Genomic DNA, 10,091 nt, shown 5'->3' with positions numbered 1-10,091 from the left:
CCAACCGAGGTGACTGGGCCTGAGTGTGCGTTCGTACCTGTGAAACCGTCATGGTGCATGCACATCCAAGGCACGTGGAACCACAGGTCAAATAAGGCACAGATACCAAGTTAATGGTTCTAATTACAAACGCTAGCTCTCAGGAACTCTTCATCCATTCAGAACTAAACCCATCACCGCATAACTCTGAGAAGAAGCCCCTGGAGACGGAGGAGCTCCTCAATTGGGTCAGCAAAGGCTTTATTAACATCATTAACACTTAAAAAGCAAACGGAGTATTTCTCCTTCTTTTGGCAATTTGGTGCAAATGTTAAGCGCAAGATAAAACAATTTCAAACTTCTCTTCAAATTAAAAATGAAACTAAGGTCAAAGGTGATGGGTGAACAAAATAAATCAAAACTTAAATTTCAGCAACTCCGGCTCTTCAAACCAGCAAAGCCCCCGACTCGTGCACTGTGGTGAGGTTTAGGGTGCTTGCCCCGGCTTCTTGCGTGCCAGCAAACAGCACCATTTCCTCATCACGTTGAGGACCGAGAAGCAAAGGATCCCCTTCACTGCACACAAAGGGAATCACAGTAACACTAGTGATCCTTCAGAATCGAGACACCGTGATAGTCAAAATGAAATTGATGATCTCCCTGCTTCTTGCTCAAGACATACAAGCTCTGAGCAGCAACAAGTACGCCCTTGGCTGCAAACAAAGGGGTCAAAGGTTGTTGTCAATTCACTTCCAGGCAGAAAAACATTTTCCTCAAAAGAAACAATTTATTTAGAATAAAACAAAAGTAGCTCAACTGTGAGCGCACGTTTTGAGTGACAGCTACTTTTAAGCTGTGTGAGCCATAAAAAGGGTTTTTCTTTACTTTTCCAGAAATCTTGTGTACACAGCACAAAGCAAAGAGGTCATTTTTTTTTCCACTTAAAACACCGGCATTGGCATCACAATAGCAGATACACAACTTTAAGCTGCCATTTTAGTAAAATGCACAAATACTAAACAGATTAGATTTCTTCCATCAGAAGCCCATGTAAACTCCACATAAGCCACAACTTCTCTTCAAAAAGGTCCATTAGAGCTTTGAATTCCATTTCTTCATCCGCTGTTCACCAGTTTTGCTTGCAGGGGGGAAAAAAAGGTTATTCAGTACAAATGTTTTTACAATATTAAAAATATATATCTTTCCCCTATGCCATTATAGATGAACATTACATTAACAAGACCTTCCTGGATAGTCCCAATTCAACTTCAAAAAGCACCAATAATACCCACTGGCACAACCCTTGAAATGAATTTACTGTATGAATAGACAAATAACAAGTAGAATACAGTGAGTTTTTTTTTTTTAAGATTGCAATTGAGAATTACTCATGTAACTGAGTAAAATATGTCAAAAACTCAGAAAAAAAGTTTACCATCCTTTTATAGTCTATCAATATATTCTAAGTATAATTTTAAAGGAAAGTACAAAGTGGTGGAGTTTCATGAAACTTTCACCCTCTCTATTTTCATTCTGTAAATAATATGGAGCAACGCAGACTACTCCATTATAGAAAGGGGCACAGCCATTTAAGAATCCACCTCCATCCATACTAGCAAAGACAGCAGCTGTTACTTCAAAGAAACATCCAAAACAATTGTGAAACAGTCAAAGAACACTTCAAGACTCTCGCTTTTCAACGGTTTTAAATCATACATATGGAACTCTTCATTAAACATAACATTTCACTGTGGTTACCTGAAATCATTTGCTCTCTTTAGGGGACATCACTGTTAACAGGGTCAGCTCCACTTTGCTTCTCCTCAAACTTAACTCCTATCTTACACTCAAACACTGTAGCAGAGACAGAAAAAAATGTCCAGAAATTGTCACCCCAAATTTTTTTTCACATAAATGATTATTAAGGCCCTCTTCTCCAAAGGAATTTCCTAATTTCTTACTACAGAGTTTTGGTGAATGGTCCCTGTATGGACCCAAAACTGCAGTTCAAGCTATGCCTGCATAATAAGCAAGTTCACTATTTAAACAAAGTGGATTTAAACTCCACCGTGTTTCCTCCCCAAAAACAGCACTGTGGTGAATATCTGCTCATAAAATAAGTTTTAAAATAAGCAGTAATTGACTCAGAAAGCAATAACCAATCACCTTTTACAAGGCTGTATCTCAAAATGATCTAAATGAGTTAAGAAAGACAAGAAGGTATTACCTTTAGGGCAGACATTTTAAGATGTATGCCTTAGGGAAACACTCTTATTTACTCTAAAGTACACATCTTAAGCCAGGAATTTAACTTTTCATAAGAAAAATTTGTTACAAGAATCTCAATAACAATCAATAATCAACAAAGTATCAAAAAACTATGTAAAGGAAATGAATAATTTCATAATTTTCCATAGATTTCAAAGTTGTGATCTAAAACTTAATTACCTTTTTTTTTTGCCAATAACACTAAATTAGTCATCATAAGTTGAAACAGTGAAATTTTCTCCCCATTTCACTTTCTAACAAAAAAAAAATTACCTACACTAATTTTAAAAAAGAAAAAGGAATTGGTTGTTACAAAGAACATCCAATGTTGGTTATTACGAAATTCTGGCTAATGAGGATTAAAATCAGGTTTAGACAATTGCTCTCATTCAAATTCTGAAGTATTTTACAGATATTATAAATCTGCACAACAGAATGGGCAACACAAAACAGATGCATCCAGGTGATGGGACTTTGCAAGTAAGCACCAAACTAACATAATTACTTTTTTATAATACATACATTTAGCAATGGTATCAAGTCATTGTCTCCAAACATTGAAGCACAGATTGCCCAGATCCAACAAAACCAGCAATGTCAGATAAAAATTTAAACCACAGTATGCTTCACTAAGCTGTCACACCAACTTAAGAAAAAAAAAAGGGAAAAACCACACACGTTTTGGAGTATAGTAATATTACATGTCATGGGCTTGGCTCTAAAAAGAGCAAAATCATTGTCTACTACCATATGGGAGGATACCCAAAAGTTAATGATTAGTGAGATATTTAAACTGGAAAAATGTATCTAGCCACAAATTATACTCTGATTGCAGGTATGCACAGACTACTTGCATGAGCTTCTGAACAGGTGTCTATTTCATGCCAAGTACTGTTGTTTGAAAGCAAAAAAAGCACCAAAATCTTACTTGTAGGATATCAGAAACTTTCCCTGAAAGGCACACCAAGGACTTCTGTGCTTACTGCCTACTACTTCCTCCTCTCAAAATGGCCAGTTTTTCCAGTTTAAAAACAAAGAAACCACACACCAAAAAAAAAAAAAAAAAAAAAAAAAAAATTAAAAAAGAAAAATTCAAATCATAAATGCATAAATGCATAGTGAAAACCAAAAAGGATGACACTGTAGTGATGAAGCTTTCATGCTGACATGTGTTAGACACCTGCTATAATGGAAAATAAAAATTATATGACATTTCCCTGGGTTATTATTGGTGCTATTTCAAAACTAACAGCTTTGATAACAGAAAGAATAGTTAGGTTCTGCCAGGCTTTGAATAAGTCACTTATACAGAATAGAAACATGACCATGATCCAGGAGGTCCTACAGTTTCTAATCATAATTAAGTATCAAGGGCCAAGCCAACATTCTCAATATTTACATCAAAGGAGAAAAATATATACTTACTAATAACTTGGGAAACTAGCAATTGCGGTGGAAGGGCAGGTGGTAGGAGCGGGGAGAAATCAATACCATTAAGCAACAAAACCCCTTGTTAAGAACCACAAGTTGATTCCACCATCAGCTTTGAAAAAATTTTCTCAAAAATGGACTATTTTCTAATAAGTCAAGATTTCTGGGAAAATAAAACAATAAAAAAGGGCTTTTCTACATTGACATTTCAAATTTGTAGCCAGATGGCAATGAAAATGTTAAACATGAAATTTTAAAAACTTTCAATAATATAATCACCATGGAATAATATGAAAATAAAAATGCAGGCAAAAAGTTAAAAGAGCTTGACTTAACAAGATTCTGCAATCCAGATATAGCTGATTAATGCCCTCTGAAACAAAAGATGACTTCAGAGCCTGCAGACAACTCTTCTTTCTATTATTGAAACCAGAAATTTGAATAGATACAAAAACACTCATCCTGATAAAGAACACTTAGTTTTGAAATATCCACAATTAGAATTGTACCTGCTACACCTCTCTGAAGTCAGTTAAAAACACCATCACAATCAATAACTGACCAAATAACTCCGATTTTAAAAGCACCTACTCACTTCTTGCATACTATTGTAAGCTTAAGACATTAATGGTTTGTAACATAGTCCTCAATTTTTACTGAACAGTTACAGCTACAAACCAAAAGTGCAAATGGGGGGATACAGAAATCAAGAACTAGTGAGAAAAATGCACGGTAAAGCAAATTCTCTGGAAATAACTTATAAAATAACTTGCAAATCATATACCTGATTTAAATACTTATATTGCTAGAAATTTAATAGTATACATTTTTTGGAATCCCTGATCAACTCTTAGTCACACAAATAATTCTGGTGTAGCAAATTGCTCACTTATACACCAATTGACATTTTTTAGATCTCTATTACCATCTTATTACAGTTAGTGGATTCTTCAAATTGTGACTTTTCAAAATTTTAGTTTTGTAACTTTGAGGACCTTTTTTTAGCTCAAGATTATAAAAGGAAAAAAAAAAACCCTTAAGACAGAGGAAAAAAGTTACTCATAAACTCCTAATTAAAGCAAATCAATCTCCCTGCTACCTTTGTAGTATCCCTTTCACTTAAAACAGCTAAACTGTCCTGACTCCTATTTTAAAGGTTTATTAAAAAAAATTTTAAAAAAAGCTACAACTAAACAGCTAATTTAAAAAAAGTCATCTGATGCTGTATCCCATTACACACACAAAACAAGAACCATGTCAGAGTAGTAAATACAAGATACACATGGACTTTAGGACGCACCACGGACAATGATCATGACCAGGTAATCTTCTTCAGATTTGGCCAGTGCCTTGGCAGGAGAATCCAGGAACTGCTGGGAGAACTCACAAGGTGGGAAGGCATGTAGGACCCCGGTGTTTTCCTTGTCTTTGTTGCCCCCCACAGGGAGGCTGATCACCCCAGCTGCCTGCTTTTGCTTTAAATAGGACACGAGGTTCCTAAGTGGCCTCTGAGTGGAGCTGGCAGTGTCTGTCGTGGCCGAAGAGGAGGAGGACCGGCTCTGGCTCTCAGAACTTCCAGGCACAGCCAGTAGAATGGCATAACCATTAGGCCCTGCCACTTTGATGCGTCGAGTTACTTCATCCAACTTGGGCTGGTCCAAACGGAGACGTTGAGTGATCTTCAGCTGAGCCACTTTGCCTCCAGTGGAGCCCTCCACAAGAAGACTGCTGGCCACTTGGAGGTCGCCCTGCAACAGATGCATATTGGAAGGAAAGTTGCTGTTCTTCAACAGAAGCATTCCTTGCCAGGCCAAGCAGAGTTTTGGAGAAGCTGCTGCTGCTGCTGAAGGGGCTGTGCCCCCATCCTGTTTCTGGGCAGGGGACTTGAGCTTTGATGAAGCAGTGCTGGAGCTGGGCGCACTTCCATCGGACCGGTCTTCCTTTTTCAGAGGGCTCTTCCCCTCAGTGGGAGCAGCTGTCCGGTGCTTCCTATCCCGCTCAGCTGATGCAGAGTTTTTACGGTCCCGCTTGTCACCCTGGCTCTTCTCCAAACTGCCTCGTCTGTCTCTGACTGGAGAAGACCTTTCCAGGAGCAGGAGACGGGAGGATCTATCGTTATCACTGTTGTAACGATCCCGACTGCTGCTCAGCTCTGGACTGCGGTCAGGAGAAGGAGCACAGTGATGTTTCCGTGGCCGCTCGCTCTCAGGCGACCTATCCAGATGGCGTCCTCCGCTGTCATCCGGCAGTCTCCGCTTCCGGGGCTGGTCTCTGCTGCTGGGCAGCTCCCGATCACCTCTGTCCCGGTCCAAGGACCAGCCATCCCGCCTGCGATCCAGGCTATCCAGTGGCTCGTAAGCAGTCCCGGCAGTAGCTGCAGTCCGCGTGCTGCGCTCCCGGACCGGAGGTGGGGGTGGCACCCACTCAGAATCGGAATAAAGGTCCCTATCCCGATCTCTGTACAGTAAGGGTGGTGTCCTATCGCGGGCACCTCGCAAAGGGTCAGGCGCCCGATGTCCAAAAGCATCTGTCACCAGTTCGTAGTGGGTCAAAGGCAGAGGCTGCAGATACTGCTGCTGGTAACGATGTTCTGTGTCTGCAAAGTCTACTCTAAGGCGACGATCTGGGCCACCAAGCGGGAAGCCCCGCATATGGGTCCAGGCAGCATGAGCTGCGTCCAGACTTTCATACTGAATATAAGCCCAACTATCACCTTTTCGGTAGTCTATGGTGCGTATGGTGCCAAACCGATCAAACTCTCGTGCCAGAGCAGCAAGTGGCACCCAAGGTCCCAGGCCACCTACCCAGAGGCGAGTGGTGGGTGTCGCTTTACCGTAACCAATTTTGATAGGATTCCGAATAATAATTTTGCCGGACATTGCTAGTTTGGCCCGGTGGGACATGTCCAGGTTCTCAAATTTGAGAAAACCGTAAGTACTGGTCTGGCCACGAGAAGGCCTCTTGATGTCGACTTCAGTGATAACGCCAAAGCGATCAAAAGCCCTTCTCAAGTCACTCTCTGTCACAGTGATGTCTAGGTTGCCCAAGAAAAGCGTCCGGTTGGCCCGCTGATCATCCTCGGGGGAAATCTCGTCCACATCTCTGAAAGGGGCAGCACCTGCTCCAGCCCCCACCCTTGGCTCAAGACTGTATGCTGGACGCACTCTCTCATAGAACGGGTAGTCTCGTTCTCTCTCCAGCTCTCTGGGCAGCGGTGGCGGAGGCGGAGGGGGCAGGCGGCCCAGCGCCAACTGCTGCAACCGGTAGTCTCTGTATCCCAAGGCGGCGCCACCAGGAGAAAGCGCTCTCTGGCCACCACCTCCCCCGGGAGGGTGCCGGTGACCACCGACCGAGGCCCCAACCACGCTGGCCGACGGAGGGTACGCATCTTTGTCTAAAGGCGAGCGACTGCGACGCCGGCTCACGTACACGGCTTCTATCTTCAGGGGCCGGTCATAGAGTACCAGACGGCCTCTAGCATGCTTGGCCGCCCGCGCGTCCTCTGACCGCCGGAAGTTCACAAAGGCTACCCGCTCATCCCCGCCGCCGGAACCCGAGAGATGGCTGATTTTGACACTTACATCACCGAAGCGTTTGAACTCGTGAAACAGACCGTCCTCCACCGCTTCGTCGCTCAGCTGGGACCCCAATTCGCTGATCTTGAGGGTCTTGTATTCCCCACCGTCAGGAGCCGAAGAGGCGGCCCCTGAGGAACGTGACTCCCCGCCTCCACCCCGGGAGCTGCTGCGCGACTCGCCCCCGCCTGAAGAATTTTTGGTGCTCGGGGAGCTGTAACTATGCATGCGGCTACTGGAGCTGCCCCCACCGGTGTCATACTCGCGGCTACCACCTCGGCTGCTCGACTTGTCCAGGTGAAGGCTCCGCCGCGACCCGCCGCCGCTGTCGGTCTTTCCGCTGCTGCTACCATTGCTGCCACCAGAGCCCCCCAACTTCTTGCTCCGCTCCCCGCCGCGAGAAGTCGAGTCCTCACCACCACGGGAGCGTTTGGCCTTGACTGGAGAGCGTTCTTTTCCCTTCATGGCTGCGGGTCCTCGGAGGTCGTCTCCGCGGAGCAGATTAACCCGCCGCCCCGCGCTCGTTTCACACAGCGGAACCGCACGCCGCCATCTTGGACTCCGCCGCGGCGAAGGATCCCGCCCCGAAATCCTCATTGGTCAATTATCTTTCTCTCCTACAGTCTCATTGGGAAAATAATTTGTCTATCTTTACATCTCCCCGCGCTCCGGGAAGGCGCCCGCCCAACCACTGTTACAGGGCTCCCGACGCATTAGTCCGAGTTCCTCATTGGTTACCTTCGTTGTCTATCTTAACGGTTCCTCGCGCCAGGCCGTAGCTCCGCCCCTCGCACTCAGGTCACTTGACCAAAACTCTGAAGGCTTTGATTGGGCACAGAGTCTGCTCTGTAACGGTACTTCTGCGCAGTGAAAACGGCGGTCCCGCCTCCTCGCGCCTCTCATTGGCTGGTGACCCCGTCCTTTATCCCGTTATTTGGGAAGCCAGACCAGCCGCTGTGGCGTGGTTTTTTTTTTTTCCGAAAGGCCGGCTCTTGGCGATCTCGCGAGAGAGAGCGCTCCTTGTCTCACTTTCTCTTACCTCTCTTCCAACTCCGGTGGCGGCTGAAAGAAGTTTAAATCTGATTGGAAGTTGATGAGAAACTTGATAGGCTGAAGTAACTGTCCATCATTCGCTTAAAGGGGTAGGCCCGCAGGCCGAGAAGGCCGGCTGCGGACGAAAGAGCGACGTCACTTGGCTGTCGCGAGATAGTGACCGTGAGCCAGGCCCGCCTCCTCGCGCGGTCAGCGCTCTCCCCTCGAACGCGTTCGGTCCCCCGGCATATTCGGCTATGCTTCTACAAAGTTTTCAAAACTTCTGGCTTCCCACCGTCCTACCTGTGCCGGACCAGGGGCTGGGCAAGTCCTCCGGCTGCTCAGGACTCTTGCAGTCTCTCAGGAAGTCGTTCCGGGCCGCCCAGCGGGCACCAGCTCCGTCCCTCTGGCCGCTAGGTGAATAGCCTGAAAAAGCCCCACCTCCCGTGCGCGGAGAAGCGCCGCCCGCGGTCGCTGGGGCCCGCGGGGCAGGCCGGGGCCGGGAGTTCAAGGTTCACCGAGCTGTGGGTCACGCGAACGCCCGGGGGCGGTGCTGACTTGGGGAGCCCTGAGGGCCAGGAAGAGGTGCGCGGAGGACGCTGCCCTCAGCTGGTCTCCGCAGGTGCTGGCCGCTCTGGCCTAAGCACTCCGGGTAAAAATCGTCCCTGGCTGTTTGAGTTTGTATTCTACTGTCTCAGTATCATACGCAACACTTGCCTGCTCCAGATGGTCAAGTGAATTATCTATGCTCCGTACAGATACACCACACACAAACGCCGCCTCCCGTAGGGACCAGGGTTATTCGGCATGTAGAACACTGCCATCCATCTTGCTCCCCTCCAAATCTTTTAGGCTCCTTCAATCTTTATCGGTCTCAAAACTCGCTTTTCTGTTTTTCATAAAATTTCGTTGTGCAAAACTAGAGAACACCTGTTCACAAGCACTGGTTGATAGGAGATTATGGCTTGAAGAACTGTTTATCTGATATTCATGTGCTTTTGCAATGCTTGTAGAAATTTCTTTGAAAACTTTATGGGAAATTGTTACTACGTTGGTCCTAAAGAGGAAAACTGAGTCTGCAGTAAAAGACTTGACTTTACTTTGCATGATATATTTTTAATGGTTTATTTATTTTTATTGCAATGTCAGATATACAGAGAGGAGAGGCAGAGAGGAAGATCTTCCATCTGATGATTCACTCCCCAAGTGACCACAATGGCTGGTGCTGCGCCGGTCCAAAGCTAGGAGCCAGGAACTTCCTCCAGGTCTCCCACACGGGTGCAGTGTCCCAAGGTTTCGGGCCGTCTTTGACTGCTTTCCCAGGCCACAAGCGGGGAGCTGGATGGGAAGTGGGGTGGCCGGGATTAGAACCGGCGCCCATATGGGATCCCGGGGCTTTCAAGGCGAGGACTTTAGCCGCTAGGCCACGCCGCCGGGCCTTGAATGATATTTTTTCAAGTTTAGGGGTGGACATCTGTGAGGCAGCAGGTTAAACTGAAGAACCTGGATGTTTTCTGCCTTTTGTGATTCTGCCTTAATGGCTTGGCTGGGGGCTGTGTGAACTCCAGGCCTGTCTAAGTGACACCTGGCAGGTCACATAGGCAGACCACTCCTCAGGAAGGAGGTACCTAGTGTTAGATAAGATTCACCACCCTATAGCTCCTCGATTTCTACTTTTTGAAAGTTGCTTGTTTCAAATCCACCAGTAGAAGCCTGCTAAATCATGACTGTATAATTAATAGCCTAAAATGTATAAAAACTGGGGGGCTTGGGCTCTCTCTCTCTCTCTGTCTCTCTGGCTGGCGT

General features: G+C 45.7%; 1 protein-coding gene across 3 annotated transcripts; it reads right to left on the bottom strand.

Annotated features, from left to right (window-relative positions):
• Positions 1–227: 227 nt before the first annotated feature.
• On the bottom strand, positions 228–8,430 carry RBM15 (RNA binding motif protein 15). 3 transcript variants are annotated; one of them, XM_012926015.2, is made up of 3 exons: positions 4,979–8,430; positions 1,738–1,833; positions 228–1,117 (listed from the first exon to the last, which is right to left on the bottom strand). In XM_012926015.2, exons 1-2 carry the CDS (start codon positions 7,848–7,850, stop codon positions 1,757–1,759), a joined length of 2,949 nt encoding a protein of 982 aa, XP_012781469.2. In that variant the 5' UTR covers positions 7,851–8,430; the 3' UTR covers positions 228–1,117; positions 1,738–1,756. The 3 variants fall into 3 exon arrangements, with proteins under 3 accessions (XP_012781469.2, XP_012781468.2, XP_004582002.2); XM_012926014.2 differs by having other exon boundaries at positions 228–1,833; XM_004581945.4 differs by lacking the exon at positions 1,738–1,833.
• Between the last annotated feature and the right edge of the window lie 1,661 nt (positions 8,431–10,091).

Source organism: Ochotona princeps, chromosome 2 (genome assembly GCF_030435755.1).
Source record: "Ochotona princeps isolate mOchPri1 chromosome 2, mOchPri1.hap1, whole genome shotgun sequence".
NCBI classification, from domain to species: Eukaryota; Metazoa; Chordata; class Mammalia; order Lagomorpha; family Ochotonidae; genus Ochotona; species Ochotona princeps.
The sequence above is the reverse complement of the archived record's forward strand: the minus strand, read 5'-3'. Positions and strand labels throughout refer to the sequence as shown.

What these genes read in the sequence shown, in the direction of transcription:
- RBM15 (XM_012926014.2), bottom strand. Translation starts at nt 7,850, where the DNA reads ATGAGGATTTCGGGGCGGGATCCTTCGCCGCGGCGGAGTCCAAGATGG. An exon ending in GGTCATGATCATTGTCCGTG is followed by an intron (nt 1,834 to 4,978) that starts GTGCGTCCTAAA and finishes TCTCTGCTACAG; the next exon opens with TGTTTGAGTGTAAGATAGGA.